Consider the following 21,973-nt stretch of genomic DNA (forward strand, 5'->3'; position numbering starts at 1 on the left):
CCCATCCTTTGTCCCGATATCCAATTTATGATTTCCGAACCCTCTCATAACTCTAGGTTACACATTCCCTCTTCAGGGGTTGAGTACGTCGTCAGAGAATTTCAATTCTTTGTGCCAGACATTATAAGCAACTTAGTTTGATCAGATTATGGATAGGCAATAGGGATAAACTTCGGTTTTCAAAGTAGTGAGACACCCCTTGAACTTAATCTACAATTGATTGTGGGTAAGGCGTGTGTGCCCATTAGCTAGATTGATATTAGAAGAGAGTTGTAGTTCGGCACTAACCTATCTCACATCACACAATTACGCAAATCAATTAAATAAGAGAGATTTAAATGTTTGGACTTCATCGTATCAGTTAATATTTCTTGACATTGGGCTGGAAAATTCTCATTTAAATCATTTTATCAAACACTAAACCATTGTCTCTCCAAAACAAGTGTCCTTACTCAATTGGTTGGCTGTATGTCATCTGCTGTACCCTATTATATTATCCCCAAATCTGAATTTCACAGGCCACCTTCCATGACTTTCAAATCCAAAAATTATTATTGTGTACCGAGTTTCATCTAATGTACAATTTGTTGTATCCATTTCTTGTGGGTTAGGTCCCCTCAATCTCCTATTCTCGTCTTTGAAAAAATAAAAATTGTCACAATCCAGAGCAGTCTCTCGTACCTATAACAACATACATTGTCTACATGGAACGTTTAGTTTGAAGATTAAACACACTGGGCTGCGTGCCATGTAGAAAATGGCTTGATTAGGATCCCTATGTGTTTTAAACTCTTACTAAAACTAGCTACGTAGACAGCGTTAGAGACACCAACCGTCTTCCCCTTCAACTTGTGGCCTTGGTGTGCCAAAAACAAACACGTAGAAAGACCTCAGTAATGCCTCAATCCACGGTTCTTCCCGTAACAATAGATACATCAGATCAAAAGGAATTATAATGAGTAGTCTTCGCCATGTTGATCATCACCTTCAACAAAAAAAACAAATGCCCAACGTTACCAATTGTGGGGAATGTCTATGCCTCAAAATTCACTACAAGCTTATAGAGGAAGAAGTCAGGAGGCATACACATTAAAAAAAAACCATGTAGGGGAATAAGCAAGAGAACTCCATAGACATATATTTGAAGCTTCGTTTTTTGGATGCTAAACTGCTTCTTGTGATTGATACGATTCTGCTTGTAGACAATAATTCTCTAACTCATTCTTTTCGCGGGGCCTGCAAGGGTTTTTGACTTTAGACTTCTTACAATTCTTCGTAGAAGTACAATCTCTAAGCATAGTGCTAATGGGCCTCGGACGAGGGCCAGTGATCTCTAGCCACAATGTTCTTGGGTTAGAAAAAACATGTCAAGTAATAATGTCATAACATTTTTGAAAATCTATGATATATGTAGTTACCTCATCTGGATTGACTTCAAGAAAATAGTCCCGAACAATAACTACTTTACTGAGGATTTTTGTAAGCTTGTTCGGTTACAATTCTCCATTGAGTGGGGATACTTCAATCATTTTTTGCACTCATTTCTTACTTTCAGTATGAGGATCCATATAGAGACCATGCTAGGCAATTCAACAAAATAATGAATTATCTATACACACACAGACCAATCTAAGAAAATTAGTCCATTTCAATGTTCATAATCTCATAAATAGTTAATTTCTCAGTGAATTAAAAAATGAGAAAGTTCAAAACAAACAATAACTTCAACTCAAATTTTCATATGGTTACTACTGTTGCAATAAATTACATTAATCATAGACTGAACATATGTAATCTAGAGATACGTACATTCGACACCTAAGAATCATGAGAAACCTTGAAAAATCAAAAGTTGGGCTCCTTCAAAGTATGGGATATTTAGCATTTCCATCTAGTTTAACTACTTGTGTAACAAATAAGAAAAAAATATATTAAAGATTCTATTATAATATATAGACTTGATGAAGATATTTTTAGGAAGGAAATTGATCCCTTGATTTAAGACAAATTTGTTGCTAGCTATCTTTAGCTATATTATTTTATAGTTAAAACCAATGCTCCTACGTATAATGAGTGAAGAAATGGGTGGAAAGAGAAGAGTTTGTACCAAGAAAAGCCAAATTTGTCCGACAAAGATGAGTCATGGGCATGAACCTCGTAAAATTATAAATTGTATATTTGAGAATGTGAGTTCTTCCTAGAATATTGTGAATGGGTATTGAGACATCAACGATAATAAAAAAAACTCCAGCACAACTTGGCAACAGCCATGGGAACATAATGCATTAGGAGTCCTCAGAAGTATCAGCCTCCTGTGTTGATGTGGCCAACCACAAATGCCCTTGGTTACACACCTGAGCTGATGCTAGGTTATTACCTCGATTGTGCCCATCTAAAAGCCTGGGATTAACCTTCTATGGATCTCTCATAGGTTTTCTAACTGGACTACTACAAACATGAGCCAAAAATAGTCCAACATGAGCCTCAACTACAGGTCAGCCCAAGGTCGTTCTCATCTAACAACAATATGTTGTTATGTGGGAAATGCCAGTCTCAACCTAGTAGACGTCTAAAGTCTCCCGCCTCTACTGTTTTTTCTAATTTTTTTTTCCTACTAATTCATCTTCTATTCATTTTCTACTGTTTTTCTCCTGTTATTTTTTTTTTTCTACATAATCTTCTGTCTTTCCTTATGTATTTCTTTTTATTTTTTTGGCATCTTCCCCTTCCTCTTCTTTCTTCTTCTTCATTTATGTCATGCCCTAACCATCTTGGATCTATTTGATAAGACCATTCATTTGTTTTTGTTTTTCTTTAAAATTAAATCGTACAATGCAAAAGGGACTGGTGAAATTCACAGAACTAATCTATCAATATGCAAGATGAATATTTAAATGCATGTTCTAATTCAACAACATTAAGAAAAGAAAAACGAAAAAATAAATAAAAATGAACATGATGAACAACATCAGAATAAGAGATTTCTCTAGAAAATTATACGATTTCCTAGGACAAGAAATGATACTAGAATGTGACTGTAAAACCAAAAAAAACAAAAAAAGCAATATTCAAACTAAACTAATAAATGCAAAATGATAGAAATCAAACTAACTTCTATAATGTAAAAATGAAACAACAAAATATAAAAATGCATACCTATTAGAGATCTCATTATGCAAACCAAAAGTACAAATGATTGACTACAAGAATACCAAGAAAGGTAGAGTTGTAGGGAATAAAATATCCAATTGTAGGTTTTTACTGATGAAAATTATTTCAATAAATACATAGATCTTCATTTTGAGAGTTTACTTTCAGGCGGGACCTTTTGGTTGGAGAAGATATATATGTACTTGTTTGAAGGAATTCTCTCTCAATGAAAATCATTTCAAGGAGTTCTTAGGTTGGCATCTTGAGAGTTCCAAGTGGGAGGTTCTAGTTGTCCGATTTTTGTTTCTTCTTTTCTTGTGTTGGTATCGGGTATGTCCCCTCAAGACTTCAATATCCTTGTATTCTTTTCTTGTCTTTAATATAATCTTACATTCATCAAAGAAGAAAGAAATGACGAAGGGATTCAACTGATTTTCCTATTCCAAACCATATTTGGCCATTTAAGTCACTAAAAATTCAAGAGGATGCCTTGTGTTCGATGCTCAAAACCAAAAACTGTTATCCTATTCTCTCAATCTCAAATGAATAAGGAGACTCCGTGTTGACTTATCCTGACTATATCATGTATTATTTCAGTGTTACATTTATGTACTTTCGTAAATTGTAACTACCCCATACTAGACGAGTCTGATATGGTTTCCCATGTAGCCTTCTTAGCCTCTTAGGGACATCATAGTAGGAACTTTATTTTTGGAAGCTACCTTGTGCTGCTCGTGACCAATAGGATTCTAAATTTAGACTATACTCCAACTTTGTTATTCCATTCTTCTCAAGTTTGCAATTTCAATTTAAAGTTCTCAAAGACTACTTAGAAATCTTAGAAGAATTTCAACTTCATATCTAGAAAGCTTAATCCTTTCTTCTTATGCTTTTAGAATTTGGACTTCCATAGGAAATACTTTGCAGTTCACAATCTCAAAGCATGATGTTCTTGGGCCTTGGATGTGGGTTACAGCCACAATGTTTATGGATCCGGGAAAAAAATATTTTCATCCAAGAATGTAATGGTTTTCTATAGTTACCTCACTTAAATTGACTTCACAAAAATGATTTCAAAATAATGTGTATTAATGATTTTGTAAGTGTATCATTGCAATTATCCCTTGAGTAGGGATAAATTCACCGATCTTTTTACACTCAATTCTTGTTGTCGAGGCTCACATGGAGATCATGTCGGACAATTTAAACGCAAAATAAACTATTTTTTCATGAAGATACCAATATAAAAAGAAAAAAAAAATCAATTCATTTCGACATTTATAATCTCATACAAAATTTGACTTCATATTCGAAAAATTAGGTGTTTTCAAATGAACAGTAACTGCAAGTCAAATTTTCATATGGTAGTATAGGGGACAATAAATTGTACTTAATCTATGCAAACATGCGCAAACTAGAGATATGTGCAATTAGACACCTAAAAAACCATGAGAAGCCTTGAGAAATTCAAAATTAGGCTTTTTCAAGGTTTGGGATACTTCACATTTTCAAATGGCGTGCCCATTTGCACAACAGATAAGAAAAGAATAAAATCCAAAATTTTATTATAATCCATAGAGGACGATACGAAGACATTTTTAGGCAGGGAAACCATCACTTAGAGGTTTATTATTATCATTAGATATTTACTTTTTCTAGTTAAAGATCCATACTACTATCTATAACGAGTGAACTGGTGAAAGGATAAAAGCTTGTACCAAGAATAACCAAACTTGTACAACGAAGGGCTTAGACTCATATCTTAATTGGTTTGACACATTGCAAAGATTATAGCTCCCTGTTATAGATCTTGTCAACTTCAAATGAGCCTTTGCAATGGCTCCAAGCAATTTGTGGCGTACTTGATCTAAGACCTTGCCGCCTTGGCTATGCACTCAAGTTGATGCTTGGGTATTATCTCAATTACAACTATCTAAGGGTCTCTGATCAAGCTTCCAAGGATCTCTCATAGATTTTTGAACATAATAACAAACATGGGCCTCAATTGCAAGCTAACCCAAGGTGTCCCGTGTAGGGATGGTAATGGATCATGTCACATCATGATGAGGTAAGGATATTTTGAAAACTTACCCATCCTGAACCCGACTTGTTTAATAATCTTGTTAAATCCTTAGACCCTAACCTGATCCATTTATTAAATAGGTAACACGACATGACCTCGGTAACTTATTTAATAAACATTTTGGGTTATGTTTTGTTTAGGCTAACACGCATAACCTGTGAAACAACACAATTATTATATTTTTTATAGGTAAAACAACACAATTATATATAACTAATTTAAATCATGAAACAAAGATTAAGAAGGTTATAATCATGTTGACACGCATACAACCCAATCTGATCTTGTTTAGAAGTTTATAAAAATGTTAAAAAGGTTGAAACGATATAATTATAACCTTCTTAACCTGTTTATAAACTTCTAAACATGGTCAGATTAGATTGTACGCGGGTCAACACGATTAAAACCTTCTTAACCTATATTTCATGATTTAAATGGGTTACATATAAGTCAGGTTGTTATACGTGGATCAAGATGACATGTTAATGACACGATAATTGAATGGGTCAAAACAGGTTAAATAGATTGATGTCCTTAACCCCAAACACAACCCATTTAATAATTGAGTTAGGTAGGTCGACACAATTACAACCTAAAAAACAATTTGGCTCAACCCAAACTCGTTAACTTTGTATCTCGCAAGTCATGTTAAGAATTGCCACCCTTAAGGCCCACGTTTGACCGTGATTTGGGAATTGGATCAATCTATTATTTAAGCCATTATTTTTTCCCCCCTAATGTATCATATTCTTCCTCCGTTCCTTTCTACAACTGAAAAGAAACTCATAGGAACTAAAAAGGTTTTTCAGTGTTATCACTACCTTGAGATACACTCCACAATCACAATCTTCAAGGAAGAAAATTCCCACCCGCAAAAATCAAAAAGGGAAAGAAGAAGAATAAATTATGTTTATGAGGTTTATTGCCTAATCCAATAAAGAAATTCTCAAGCTCTAGAGAACAAATTCACTATTTATCTTTGTACAACAAATTTTGGTTATTTTGTTGTAAGCTCTTTTCTTTCTAAAAAAATTTTACACCCATATTCTACATAAGAGAAAGGTCTTCAAGTAGAAAATGTACATAATAAAGATAGCAATAAATCTCATTAGAGTCAAAGAATTGATTCATATCTCCATTTATTCATCTCCATAGTATGATAGAATTTCCAATTCTAAGTTTTTTTTTCCCTTAAATGTTGCATTAGTAGGCAACCTATATGGAAATGTCAAGTATCCCGACTTCTGAAAATCCTTGACTCCGAATTTCTCAAGTGTTCTCATGATTCTTGAGTGCCTAACACACACATATTTAAGTTACACATGTTCAAACTAGCTTAGGTACCATTCGTCACACACCCACACCAAGTGTATGTAAATTTGACATGAAGTTATTGTTTAACTATAATTCAATTATTAATGAGATCAAGAATGTAAAAATGGACAAATTTTTTTTAAAAATTGATCTCTATGTTTATGAATGACCCATTGAGTGGTTCTATTGTCTAACATGGTCTCCATGTGAACCACAACACTAAATGTAAGAAATAAGAGTAAATATGTATATATTTATCCCAACTTAAAAGAGCACGACAATAACACAAGTTATTGTTTAGAAGTAGTGGACCCCTCTTCCACCTTACACAAAAAACTCCACTGAATAGTTATCAAATCCAAATTTGGTCATCATGCAATGGAGATGTTGAGACCACAATCTCGTCCCTAAATCCCTCTTCAAAGAATGCATCTGCGTTAGAAATCCAGTCAAAAGGCCAAGATCATCTACTTAGTGATTTCGAGTTTGAAGAGTTTGCAACCTCCATTGTACTTGGACATGCCATGCAACTTGTATATGGATTGAAGTGTCAACCATAGTAAACCTAATGAACCCGTTTGGGAGGCCTTTGTTCAATCCTTTGAGATTTGATGGGTTGGTTAAAAATGTGTCTTTGAGTATAACCAAAAGGCTAGTTCTTCAAAGCCTTGTCTTCCACTTGTGCCCATCCTCTGTGGACTCTCTCTAAAGCTTGTACCAAGAATAACCAAAGTTGTACAACGAAGGGCTTAGACTCATAACTTAGTTGGTTTGACACATTGCAAAGAGTATAGCTCCCTTTTGTAGATCTTGTCAACCTCAAATGAGCCTTTGCAATGGCTCCAAGCAATTTGTGGCGTACTTGATCTCAGATCTTGCTACCTTGGCTATGCACTTGAGTTGATGCTTGGGTATTACCTCAATTACAGCTATCTAAAGGTCTGTGATCAAGCTTCCAAAGATCTCTCATAGATTTTTGAACAGGATAACAAACATGGGCCTCAATTGCAAGCTAACCCAAGGTGTCCCATGTACAGATGGTAATGAATCATGTCGCATCATGATGAGGTAAAGATATTTACCCATCCTGAACCCAACCTGTTTAATAATCTTGTTAAAACCTAAGACCCCGATCCATTTGTTAAATAGGTAACACGACATGATCCCAACAACCTATTTAATAAACATGTTGGGTTATGTTTTGTTTAGGCTAACACGCATAACCTATGAAACAACACAATTATTATATTTTTATAGGTAAAACAAGACAATTATATATAACTCATAAATCATGAAACATAGGGTTAGGAATGTTATAATCATGTTGACACGCGTACAACTCAATCTGATCTTGTTTAGAAGTTTATAAAAATGTTAAAAAAGTTGAAATGACACTATTATAACATTCTTAACCTGTTTATAAACTTCTAAACATGGTCAGATTAGGTTGTACGCGGGTCAACACGATTAAAACCTTTTAACCTATATTTCATGATTTAAATGGGTTACATATGAGTCAGGTTGTTATATACGGATCAAGATGACATGTTAATGACACGATAATTGAATGGGTCAAAACAGATTAAATAGATTGATATCCTTAACCTCAGACACAACCCATTTAATAATCGAGTTAGGCAGGTCGACACAATTACAACCTGAAAAAAAATTATGCTCAACCCAAACCCGTTAACTTTGTATCGTTTTTTATTCGTGTTCGCAAGTCATGTTAAGATTTGCCACCCTTAAGGCCCACGTTTGACAGTGATTTGGGAATTGGGTCAATCAACTATTTAAGCCATTATTTTTTTCCTCCTAATGTATCGTATTCTTCCTTCGTTCCTTTCTACAACTGAAAAGAAACTCATAGGAACTAGAAAGGTTTTTCAGTGCTATCGCTACCTTGAGATACACTCCACAATCACAATCTTCAACGAAGAAAATTCCCACTCACAAAAATCGAAAAGGGAAAGAAGATGAATAAATTGTGTTTATGAGGTTCATTGCCTAATCCAATAAAGAAATCCTCAAGCTCTAGAGAACAAATTGACTACTTATCTTTGTACAACAAAGTTTGGTTATTTTGTTGTAAGCTCCTCTTTCTAACAATTTTTTACACCAATATTCTACATAAGAGAAAGGTCTTCAAGTAGAAAATATGCAAACTAAAAATAGCAATAAATCTCACTAGAGTCAAAGAATTGATTCATTTTCCAAAAATATCTCGGTTTATTCATCTCCATTTAAAATTCTAAGTTTTTTTCCCCTTATATGTTGCGTTAGTGGGCAACCTATATGAAAATGTCAAGTATCCTGACTTCTAAAAATCCTTGACTCCGAATTTCTCAAGTGTTCTCATTATTCTTGGGTACCTAATGCATACATCTTTAGGATACACATGTTCAAACTAACTTAAGTACAATTCATCACACACCCACACTAATTGTATGTAAATTTGACATGAAGTTATTGTTTAACTATAAGTCAATTTTTTATGAGACTAATAATGTAAAAATGAACTAATTTTTTTAAAAAAATTGATCCCTATGTTTATGAATGACCCATTGAGTGGTCCAATTATCTAACATGGTCTCCATGTGGACCACAACACTAAATGTTATGTTCAAAACAAAACAAAAAACTGAGCGAGTCAACCATTGTTGACTCAAGTCAAGTCGACCTGGCCAAGCGTTGGTCAACCAGTTTTGAATAAATCACACTGACCAAAGTCTATATACTAAGAAGATTCAAATAGAATTAGATATCTGTTTTTTATTTATTTATATGGGGTGAAGTTTTGATGTATAACTTTTACATAAAAAACATTGGGTATCTAAGTAAACCCTTTAACAAAATAACTTTAAAATCCAGCCCATCATCCTTCTCATTAGAGAAATCTGAGAATTGTGTTTCATCTTCTTCCCATTCACTAAGAGAAAGGAAGGAAGGTAAGGAAAAGAAGATACTGATTTGAGGTAAGCCCTTACATTTTTATAATAGCTTAGGTTTTTCTTGAAGATCTTTTAAATTAAAATAGTGAATTGATTGTCAAAATATACATATGTATTTCACAGGTTTTTTTTAATGTCTTATATTTGTTTTAGTTGTGAAAAGGAATGTATAGAATTAGATATGCGTCACATATATTTAGAATTAGAAGTTGCTGATTTTTTTCATATGTGTTATATATGTTCTTTTAATTTTTATTTATTAAAGCTTGCTGTTTTTTTGTACTCCACGTATTTTTCTACATACTTTATAGGTGTTTCATATGTATTTGGTACATACTAAAAGGAAAATTCAGCAACTATACAAATGGTTTTCACATACAACTTACATATTTTGTACATACTTTATATGTGCTCTAGTAGTTCTAAATACATGTATAGAATGTGTTCATTTCTTTATAAACTAGCAATTTTATTTTTATTTTATATATTTTACATATATTCTAATATTTCAAATACATGTATAGAATTTTATTTACCAATTTTAACTTGTTGATTTTTATATGTTGTAATTTTCAAATTAAAAAGTTGGGTAAGAAAAGTATTTCATTTAAAATAAAATATGAGAACGAGTTCTTAATTGATTGTCGTGTTTTTCAAATACCCAGTTGGTAAGATGCTTCAACTAATTGTCGTGTAAGACACGAAGAGGGGAGATGCTTCAGTCATAGATTATATAAGTCACGATGAGAGAGATGCTTTAGCGTATGTCATATAAGGCACAAAGGAGAGTTGTTTTGGTTGATGATCGTGTAAGACACGAAAGAAAGAAAAGTAAAAGAGAGATGAGGCTTTACATTTAAAAGTGGACTAGCTGTTTAAGACACGTGTATGTCTTACTTTCAATACATTTTGAAAAGAAAACAAGTACCTATATGTAGTATTTTAGTGATTTATCAAAGAGATTGTGAAAACCTATAAAGAGTAATGTGTAGTGACATTTCCGAAACGATGTGTTATTTTAAGATAACAGTTGCGTTGTTTGAGTTCTTATGTATTATGGGATGCATAACAACACAACATCATAACAGGACTCCGGGAATTTCCTTTCTATCTTTAATAGAAAATAAGATGTAGATAGTTGTATAATTGATAGAGATTATCGAGGATCACATGCACGCCAGATTGGCATAAATGAAGATGGTAAGTTAATGATCATTAATAGTCTAAAATAGTTAAAAAAGAATGACCTACATGATTTGACCTATTTCTTAAGGCCTTTATCAACGGCCAACCTGAGTTGGAAAACAATTACCCAAATGTGGCAGAGACTGGTCATAGAATCAAGAATTAACAGTGGGATTCCACACTGGTAAAGTATTGGAATAATCGTATCTTAGTTGAGATGTTCACATCAGTTGTTACCTTCAACTCTCTATTATAGTACTCAATTATTTGATGTTATATTATAAATGGTTGTTTTCATATTTTTAATAGTGTTTCAATTTCCTACTAAGTTTTATGATATCAGTGTTCAATTATTTTCAATTATGTGCTAAATATCAAACATGCATGATTTATGAATTCCTAAAATGTTTAAACTACATGTAAGATGTTATTATTTATAGTTGTAAGATTCCCCTACTAGGTAACTTCCCTGTTACTCACCCTTACAACAACACAAATTTCAGGCACATCTGGTTTAGATGATCCTTCAGAGGAAGCTCATGTCCAGGACTATATAGATGATCAATTCAAACTTCTGAGGGAGGATTATGGGTATTATTATTGAGTTACTAAACTAGAGTTAGGTTTAGAAGTCTTTCGATGTTGTTTTCTTTTATATCTATGACATAGTATATGTCGTTACCTTGATATGTAAATATGTCTAAATGGGTCAAGGTTTGAAGATATTTCTGTGTTTTGAGAAACAATAATCAAGTATGATTTTTTTTATGATATTCAAGTATCATTTGTGTCTTATTTATGATTATCATGTTATGGGTCAAATATCATGCCTCTGAATTCAACTTGGAAATCAAGGTGTTTCGGGTTGAGTTCTTGGGGTGTGACACTAAAAGTAAGAAATAAGAGTAAATATGTACATATTTATCCCAACTTAAAAGAGCATGGCAATAACATAAGTTATTGATAAGAAGTAGGGACCCCTCTTCCACCTTACATAAAAAACTCCATTGAAGTTATCAAATCAAAATTTGGTTACTATGCCATGGAGATACTAAGACCACAATCTCGTCTCTGAATCCTTCTTCAAAGAATGCATCTATGTTAGAAATCTAGTCAAAAGGCCAATATCATCTACTCAATGATTTCAAGTTTGAAGCGTTTGCAACCTTCATCGTACTTGGACATGCCATGTAACTTGTATATGGATTGAAGTGTCAACTATAGGAAACTTAATGAACCTATTTGGGAGGCCTTTCTTCAATCCTTCGAGATTAGATGGGTTGCCTAAAAATGTGTCTTTGAGCTAAACCAAAAGGTTAGTTCTTCAAAGCCCTGTCTTCCACTTGTGCCCATCCTCTATGGGCTCATCTCTCTCTCCCTCTCCCTCTGATTTATCCATGCCTTTGGAAAAAGCTAAACACTAGTATTTTTTAAGACCCAGACTAGGACAAGGAACCTATTATCCTGAAAATCAATACTTCAATGTTTTATTGGTGTCTATTAATCATGACATGAGGGAAATTTGCTACAAGACATGGAAACATATGGAGGGTATTGTTTATAACTGGAATGGGAACTTTTTAGATTTGTTTGCTCATTTGCTCAAATTGCTTGTTGGCCTACTCATGTGAGATCCTCCTCTTTCACCTTTATGTATCTTTTTGTAGCTCCTTTTTGTCACATTCAATAAAATAACTTTTATAGATAAAAATACATAAATACTTTTTATACAAAGAAACCTAACAATGAGCACACTTGAATAATCAAAAGGAATGACTTTGCACATAATTGAATGGAGAAACAAGATTTATTCACTATCGTCCACCTAATTTACCATGAAACATAAAACCCATGTTCCAATGCGAATCATCTCTCACACTATTCTCTACTTGATTTAGAAGAGAAAGAACTGATTAAAAGAAGACTGGAAACCGTAATCCATCTCCCATTGATTCACTAATCAGAAATAACAAGAGTGAAGCTTGTAAAGAAATGTATTAGTCAATGTATAACAGAGATTAAAAAATAAGAAGGTACCATATTTGAAAAAGCTCATGGAGGCGGCTGCTCCTATCCACACCTCTAGTCTCTTTCGAACCTATGCCTCAATCGTTGAACATAGATACTTTTGTTCCTCTTTCATCCATCCATAATGGATTAGAGAACAGTGTCTCACCCCTACCGGCCACACAGGTAGATTGCTGAGTCTATGATGCCAGATGAACACCTTTTCGATGCCGAGCCTGAGAGCCAATCCTTAACTGCCTTCCATCCGGATGGTTGTAATATGCAGAAGGCCCGAAAAGGGTAATATTGCCTACTTAAAAATGATGAAAATGAATATCAAAGGAAAAATAATTGTTTTGGAACAACAGACACAAAAAGTTAGAACTATATTCAAACACAATATTAATCACAAGCATGAGAAAGTAATGAAAAGGAAAAGAACCAAGAATTTAGTTGCTTGAAGATAACATACTGATACAAAGCAAACAAAAATAGTAACTGATCTTCTCAATTGCTCAAAATCCTCTCCTCAGTTTCATATCTAGCGTCATTAGCGAGACCACCTAAGAATAGCTCCTATCCTTCTCTGGACCCAAACAAGTGACAACCCAATCAATTTCAAACCAAGAATTTCCCTAAGAAAACCTCAAAAATGGATCTTAACAAGTATAAATCTAAACCATGGAATTCTAAAACCTAGTGAAATTCACATACACATAATAGATGACATTTTTTAAGAGAATTACAACTCATTAACATAAACCCATAGCGTCACTAAACCAGAGAACCCAACAAATCCAAATAAACAATAGCAGAGTAACCGATATTCAATCAGAATTCATCAAAAACGCGGAATCTTTTAATACCTCCACAAACCCATTAAAGGGAAGAACAAAAACACAATATGATTCCAATTAGAGGTAAGATCAAAACAAATAAACCCAACCTCTTCTTCACGTAGAAATCGTCCTTCTTTGCAGATTGGTTGATGTGTGCTCAAAACATTCTTCGCGGATTATCAGGGTTCCTTGGAGACGAAATTTGCTCTACTCTAATTTCAAATGTGACACATCACCTATTACCAATTGCACTCCAACCTAAAAAATGTTTATTTTTCTAGTTTTTTAATATTCCATTCCATCCCTATTTGTTACACCCAGGAAAGAACTATGCATCGATACTAAAGATTGAGAACCCATGATTAGCATGAGCTCGTGCAAATTTTACACCAAACCTATCATTAAAATAGGAATTATTGTAGATTTTTAAGGGAACCCTAATGATTTTCTGACTCGAGTATTTTTACTCAGTCTAACATGGCAAGGGCACATAACCATTAATCGGTTTCTTGTGTATCCCTAACAAACCGATCAACAGTTCTATACTCTTGCCACATCGGATAGAGTGAAAATACTCAAGTCAAAAAATCACGACTCATAAAGAAAATCTTAGATCCAGTATTTAACATATGTTCTCCAAAGTGGTGAAATGGCTTTCAGACATGAAGTTCAATATGCTAATCGATGCTAGATTATTAACAATGTTCTAAAAATCAAATTAATGTTTGAACCAAAAATTTATCAAAATCATCAGATCGTGATTGAATCTTGGTTTAATTTTGCTCTACGGTTTATATTTATTAAAAATTTATGACACACACATATATATCATGAAGAATGACTCTTGATAAAACATATAATCCCAAGTGTATAGATGTGAAATCCAATGCTTGATATTTATACGTGTCATAGTAACACACATCTAGTGGATAAATCTCAACTATAGAATTTCATGTTTACATGGTCAAGATTACATGTTTTTTTTCCTTAAGGGTCATAAGAACCTCACACACTGACACTCATGTATAGTACCTTAAGGCTATGCTTGGATTGAAAGAAGTGGAGAGAAGAGAAACTCAATTTCTCTTCATCATGTTTGGATTGTCAAGAGAGAACTTGGGACAACTTTGAAATTTTAAAATATCTTAAAAGAGACATAGGGGCTATGTTAGAATTATAAAATATTTTAAAAGGATTTCTCTCCAATTCATTTATTTTCTCTCTCCACTTAACAATCCAAACAGGAGAAATGGAGAGAAACTCATTTATTTTCTCTTCTCTTCTCTCCACTTCTCTCAATTCAAACGTAGTCTAAATTATTTTTATTTAAAAAAACAAACATTAAGAAAATTTCATGCTCGCTGGTTGAATCAATATGGTTACAAAATAGAATTGAACCTAATCAAACGCCAATTCGATCTTTGCTTTTAAAAGATTTAACAGACAATAATAGTGTAATATGTCATTTTGGACAGTGATAGATGATTAGGAATATTTAGGATTAATTTTTTAAAAAAAAAAAGAAGGAAGAGGGTAGATTTATTTTACCTCTAAGGGAGAGTTTAATTGAAAGATTCATGATAAACGTACATGCTAACACATACTCAATCTGTACGTTGACGTGGCAAGGGCACAGAACCGTGTAAATCTTTTTCTTTGGGATACACAAGGAAAAAAGATAATACGGCTCTATGTGCCCTTGCCACATCAGCCACATATGTATCAGCATGTCGTTTTATCATTAGTCTAACTGAAAATGATGATTGATGATAGTGTGGAAATTTTAAAGTGGATTGCTGACAAACCTAGAGGGGTTGGGTCTTACCGTGGGGCCAATGGCAATGATGGTAGTGGAACCTTTCCCAACATTTTTTTTCTCAAACAAGCAAAACTTGGATGAATGGATTTGTTAAATGTAATAATGGCCTTGTGGTTTTGAGCCTTATTGGGCTAAGGTCTGTGGAATTGTTTAAGGCTGCAAGTTTGGTTGGGCTCTTGTACACCGATTATTATGAATTAAGTTGATGAGCATAAGATATGAGTTGGATAACAACTTCAGGCCACAATATTTCGTTACTCTTGGGTCTGAAGTATATGACATGGGTAACAACCTAAGCCAAGTTTTTTGAGTTTTGGGTACAAAGTATGTGAATTGGCACCTGGAAAATAATGTTGTAAGAGCAGCTCCAACACACTTGGGCTCAAGCTTTGCATGTCCTCCCAACTGCCATTTTCGAGAGCCAGAGGGTTCTGAAGGGACTCCAACACACTCTGCATCTGGCTATTTATTTCGCAATATTTTGGAGAGACTTTTTTGATAGGCAAAAGAAGGGAGTGAGACTCTCTCTCTCTCTCTCTCCTTTTGGGAGGCAAATGAGGATGACCGTTGGTTCTAGTTCTATGGAAAGCCATTTTGGATAGTACGTTTAGAGTGCATACCTTTTGGAATATCCAAAATGACTCTCTATAATGAAATGCCTAGTGATTATGGAGAGTCCCATTGGAGTTGCTCTAAGATCCACAAAGCATGCAAAGATTGTCAACTTGGCCCCCCATCAGAGGTCTCGACTGTTGATATACCATGTTATGCATCTGTGATGCTTTCGAGAGGGATCACCATGTATGTATACATCCTCCATTAAGTCTTAGGAGAATCAGTTTATATTGATATTACTGCATGGTTGTGAAAAGATTTCTTTGTTGCTAATTAAGCGAATCTATAAATATAAAAGGGATAATTAATCCCAAAAAATTAATTGTTCTGAGAAGCTTAAACCATAATCAATCTCCTTATATAAGACTTTGCTAAATGCCCGATGCCATGTACTTGGGACGTAATTCGGAACTTTCTATTCTAAAACCAACTTGATTATCATCATCATCATCAAATCCTTATCTAAAAAATGTGGGGGTTGATCGAACAAGTCTTGTTCCTCTATTCGAATATTCATGAAGTCATATATTATGTTAATCCAAGTGTAAGTTCATATACATATGAGTCAGGCTACACTTATCCCTATTTGAACTTCTACTCATATGGTCCATGTGGATAATATGTTGGACAATCCAACCTACGTTGAATCATTCACGATATGAAGATAATATTCTTCTCATTACATTCTACCTATCATTAACCATATTAAAAAGCTTCCTAAAATTAAGAGTTTAGAAGATCAATCCCATTCTTTGAATTCAAGTCAAGTTTTAGTAAAATATGTCAAAACGAATTGATTAAAATTTTATGAGGATGAAGATCACCATCTTCCGCACTCTTTTAGAAACTTCAACTTGCAAGTTCCTTCTAATTGGGATTGTAACTGGCCTTCATTGATCTCATCGTTAATTATTGTGGATTTCATACTTTACTTTATTACTAATAAAAAATAAACAGCTCATTATTCCCATGGCTGATTAGCATCGACTTTTAATTTATTTGAAGTGCTTGAGGTACCTATTTTCGAGGTTATTGCAATATATCGATCGAATTACGTAATTAAATTTGGTAAATATACATCCATAAATGGCCTTAAACTTGGATTGAAAAAAGAAAGAGAACTTAACAACTTCAATCAGATTATCTCTTATATTAACACTCAGTAGCAGTAGATAAGATTCCAAGTACAAATTAAACAAAGGCTGTGATATTACCACACATCTTACTATGACTATACACCATAAGTTGTTTTATAATAATAAAATCACACCTCATTTAATACGGTGTGATTTTAACATTATAAAATCATCAGTACTTATGATGTATATTCATAATAAATATAATGGTGCAATAATAACATTACCCTTAAACAAACACTGTGACTAATAAAGCAAGTTAACAGTTTCACTTTTTCTTATTTACTAGCAACAAACATATAGGCATCTGGTAGGATCATCAGCTTTTTTATTTTTCAGACATGAAAATAGAGGAAGGTGTGCATGATCTAGTACTACCAGAAGAAATTGTTAATATGGATTGGAGCTTGGGAGTTATCGAGATCATGTGATGGAGAATGAACATGTCTCCCTTCATATGTCGTGATCACCATCCGTGGGTCCTCTGCTAATCGTTCCACTCTCTTCTTCACGCGACAATTGTCTTGTGTACATCGGTAGTAGCTCCTATATACATACAACAACGTGTCATATCATTTGCTGTTTTTTGAAATCCAAAATACCTTGTAGAGAGAAACAATTAGCTTCAATGGAAACTACAAGCACACTTGAATAAGAAGAGGAGGTTCTAAGGTAGAAGATAACAAAATCAAATTTAATTTTAATCACTTTTCCAAAATCTTACATGCACAAATGAACCATACGTTTATGTACATATAGATATTGAAGAAACCTTCTAACTAGTTCTTGGTGATATTGCTGACTTTGTGAGAGTTATTTCTAGAGCTCCAAGTTGGAGAATAGGATTGTTGTTGGGTTTGGTGATATAAAATCATTACATCTTTTGTTTCTAAGGGTTGATAGCTAGGTTTTTTCACTTGTGTGGGGGTATTTTAGTAATGTCCTTTCATTAACTTATGAGAAACAAAAGGAGGTTCCTAGGGTTATGATGGTCCATAAAAGGAGATTCATCTAAAATGGGTTTTTTCTCTTTGGTAAAGAGTGTGAGAAAGCATTGAGTCTTTATGAGTATTTTTTTTATCTTGTAAAATCTAGAAGCTCAAGGTTATTTGAGTATGATCTTCACATTGTTGTTTCGTATTTGTGACAACAAAAGTGAGATCGGAATTTTTGTTTGGGTTCCTACTAGAGTTGGTGTTGAGATTTGGTGGGTTTCACCGAAGTGTTGGAGGTAAGTATGAACCTCCATTCTTGTAATTTCTTCCTTGATTTATACTTGCCAGTTTACTCGTAGATGTAAACCTATTATGGGTGAATCACGTATATCTTATGTGGTGGTTATGTTCATTTTTCTAATTTCTTTATTATTACTTGCTTGCTTTGAACATATTCTTGGGATTCAATTGTTGGAATTGATTGATTTATCATTAGAATGAATTAATTTCAATAACTGATTTCCATGTGTGACTTGGGATCCGGCCACAACAATTCCAATGAAGTTCTTGATAACAACTCTTTATTAGGAAAATAGTTTTAAAACAAGAAAACTCAGATTGACTTGAATGACTAATGAGTCAATGTCAAGTCAAAAACTCACTAGTCGATTTAGACGAGTCAAACAAAATATTAGATTTACAAATAATTAAAAATAATAATATTTTAATATTTAAAAATATTTATATATAGTGGAATAACTCGTCTGAGTTGATGAGTTGACTTGGTGATTTTGGTTTTGGGCCGAGTTGTGGTTAGGACCATATACTATTTATATGGAATTTTTGGAAGTACCCTCTAATTAACTTCGCTAAAACAGACCTTGAAAATGTGTTTAATTTCAAACACTATGAAGACCATCTCACAATTAGTTATTAGAATGATCGTAGGTGTTAGCATATCACATACTTTGAAGCTTGGACTTGGACAACATGATTAGAAGTTTTTAACAATGAAAATAAGAATAAAGTACAAATATTTTTAGTCAAAATTCGAATATTCTTTGTATAATTTCGGACTTTATTTTTTTAGGAATATTTTTCAGTACTGTTAGTAGCTCTTTCAAGTAAATGGATAACATAAAAGTAACAGATTCAAGCTGGTTTTTTAATCCAAATGGTCTGGCTGATTACAGGATCACCTTTCAAAATGGATCCCATTTAACAGATATAGATCTCATATACTAAAAATTATATATAATTAAAAAAAAAAAAAAAGGAATCAAGAAAGAAAAACTTAATGTTCAATTCTGATAGTGAAAATGTGGCCCATTGGGGTTGCTAGTATGTTAAAGCATATATTTATCCAATCAACAATGTTAAGTCTGTTTGTGTTTTGTATTCTGTTGGTAGTATAAAATGGGGGAGAATGGACTATACACTGTGAGCGAGTGACTCCTCGTTTTAATAAGGTTATTATGAGAGAGAGAGATCTTCTGTTCTTCTAAGAGGAAGTAAGAATATTGGAGATTGTAACCATATTTTTTGCCGAAATAGTGACAATCTTGCCAAACCACACGAAAAAAAAAAAAGAAAAAAGGAGTAGAGTAGAAAAGAAACAACTTTTTTACAAAGCCATATCGTTTATTTTTTTTCTATTTCTTCAGAATTATTTTCTTGTGAGTTTTCGAATTTTTATATTTTTCCAAGTTTTCAGTAAAATATAACTATTATGTGTTTGTATAGGTTTTTCAAATGCAAGACAGCTATTTCTTGGATAGACTATTCCAGGAGAAAAAGGTCATCTGTTACTTTTCTTGGAGGAATTTAGGGATAAGTGCAACTTCAAACTTATGAGTGATCATTATATACTGATGGCTGTGCATCTTTTGGTTACCTCTGATGGTGGAGGATACAAGGATCACATAAATCTTGACAATCAGACTGTTTTATCTTTATAATCAGCATTATGAAGTAATTATATTCTTTTAACATATGCAACTAAATTGATTTCAAAATTAGATCGAAAAAGATTGAATCAAATATTGGTATTAGATCCCAAAAATGTGATTTGGTAAGATGATCTTGAAATGAAATGGCCTCATGATCAGTTTAAAGAGAAACTTTGACATCTTAAATTAACTTAAACCAAAGGAAACCAATAAGGATTCTAATAGGCTAAACCTAAATTAATTACCTTAACACACATAATTTACCTCACTCATAATTCTTCTCTGTCAAGGTCAAATCAATGAGGAGGTAAGTCTCTAAAAAACCCAAATTTTACTGACAAGAGAATCATCAAATGTAGTAAGATATCATTCATTAAAGTGAAAAATCTTATATGATATATGTAATCATGGAAATGTGGATTTAACCCAAGTTTCCAAAGTAATGAATATATAAAAAGCTAGATAAACAAGTATGAAATAATCACACAGACACAGATTGATATATAGTGAGAGAGAGAATGAGAGAGAGAGAGAGCATAGCAGACCCCTACTTTTGAATGTAATAAACCTATGTGAAAAGCTAGCTAGATAAGCAAAGAACAAATAAGGAGATTGCATGATTTAAGGAGACAATAAAGAAGTAAGTGAGTGCACAAAGTGTATGTAAGATGAAGTGACTAGTATACCTTGGATATTGTGTGTTCTTCACTACTTTCTGACCATACTTCCTCCATTTGTAACCATCATCCAATACATCCACCTCGCTCATTGTCTTGAAGCTAAACCTAGGTTCTCTAATCTTTCTCCTTCCCTTCACTTTCTTCATCTTCATTGCTGCAACTCCCATATGATTATCTCCACCATATCTCTTAATTCCCAAACTTCCATCGACTTCTCCCCATGGCCTGTAATTTTCAAAAATCAAACCCATCCATTTCTGTGTGAGAGAGAGTCTAATAATAAACTACTAATTAAGGTTGGTTCTGCATGAAAATTTAATAAGATAAATATATTAATTAAGAGAAGTCCTTTATTTGGAGAAACATACCAAAGATTAGTGTTGGGTCTTTGAAGTGAAAGAGGTTGAAATTCACAAAGATGATGAGAAGTAACATCTCTGTGCTTAGGGGCAGTGGTAGAGAGGGTTTCACTAAGATCAGTTCTTAAAGGTTGAAGAGGAGGATACCCAAATGGAGGAAAAGTCAAGTTGAGAGGAGGAGGTGGAGAAGAGCCATGTGGATAGAAACCCATGTGAGATGACATCTCTTGATGATCTTCCAGTAAACCCTGGTTGAGCATAACTGGTGAAGATGAGGGCATCTCTCTTTGTTTCCTTCTTCTTCTTCTAAATGGTGTGGTTTGTTGCAGAAGATCAAAACGTGAGAAGAAGCCTCCTTTGTTCTCTCTCTCTCTTTCTCTCTCTCTCTCTCTCTCTCTCTCTCTTTCTGATAAGTGTGATGTTGAAACTTAAATTTAAGAATAGAAGGGTCTTTCACCAACCTTATATCTCAAAACCAATGCTCGCAAGCAACGCGTTAGAAACTAGAAGGAGCTCAACAGTTTCACTGAAGAAGAAGACAAGAAAAACAAAGTAACAAACATCTGTGATCTATTCTGATCCCTAAAGTATTAAAAAAATATATCTGAAGGAACGAGTGAAGCATAAAACTCTAGGAGTTCAATTTCGATGTAAACATTTCGCATCAAAACAATATCAAAAGACTACCATACGTGACATATACACAAAAGATCGAAAGAAAGAAAAAGAAAAAAGTCAACTTGGTTGGTAATACATAGATATGTTCGATTTAATTAGAAGAAAGGATGGAATCCAATGGTTAGGAGTCAACAATGAAAATACCCACAATCTAACAAAAATAAATAATCCATCAAACATATTATGGTGTATATGTCAAGGGAAAGATATTGTACCAAAAATGTACCCCATTGTGAGAGGATGACATGCATTAAGCCCTTTTTTTTTTTTTTT

General features: G+C 33.5%; 1 protein-coding gene and 1 long non-coding RNA gene across 6 annotated transcripts; both read right to left on the reverse strand.

Annotated features, from left to right (window-relative positions):
• Positions 1-529: 529 nt before the first annotated feature.
• Positions 530-13,993, reverse strand: LOC147406713 (uncharacterized). 5 transcript variants are annotated; one of them, XR_015176567.1, is made up of 6 exons: positions 13,637-13,992; positions 13,163-13,276; positions 12,721-13,000; positions 1,419-1,609; positions 1,087-1,333; positions 530-985 (listed from the first exon to the last, which is right to left on the reverse strand). It is a non-coding gene; the product is annotated as an uncharacterized LOC147406713 (long non-coding RNA). The 5 variants fall into 5 exon arrangements; XR_015176569.1 differs by having other exon boundaries at positions 530-1,333; positions 12,721-13,003; positions 13,637-13,993; XR_015176571.1 differs by having other exon boundaries at positions 530-1,333; positions 1,419-1,580; positions 13,637-13,991.
• A 3,105-nt stretch (positions 13,994-17,098) lies between these two features.
• On the reverse strand, positions 17,099-21,571 carry WRKY13 (WRKY DNA-binding protein 13). Its single transcript, XM_086434885.1, has 3 exons — positions 21,032-21,571; positions 20,670-20,888; positions 17,099-17,645 (listed from the first exon to the last, which is right to left on the reverse strand). Exons 1-3 carry the CDS (start codon positions 21,301-21,303, stop codon positions 17,474-17,476), a joined length of 663 nt encoding a protein of 220 aa, XP_086291011.1. The 5' UTR covers positions 21,304-21,571; the 3' UTR covers positions 17,099-17,473.
• Positions 21,572-21,973: the final 402 nt, after the last annotated feature.

This window comes from Akebia trifoliata, chromosome 3, assembly GCF_017979445.1.
Source record: "Akebia trifoliata isolate Shusen 1 chromosome 3, ASM1797944v1, whole genome shotgun sequence".
Classification (NCBI taxonomy): domain Eukaryota; kingdom Viridiplantae; phylum Streptophyta; class Magnoliopsida; order Ranunculales; family Lardizabalaceae; genus Akebia; species Akebia trifoliata.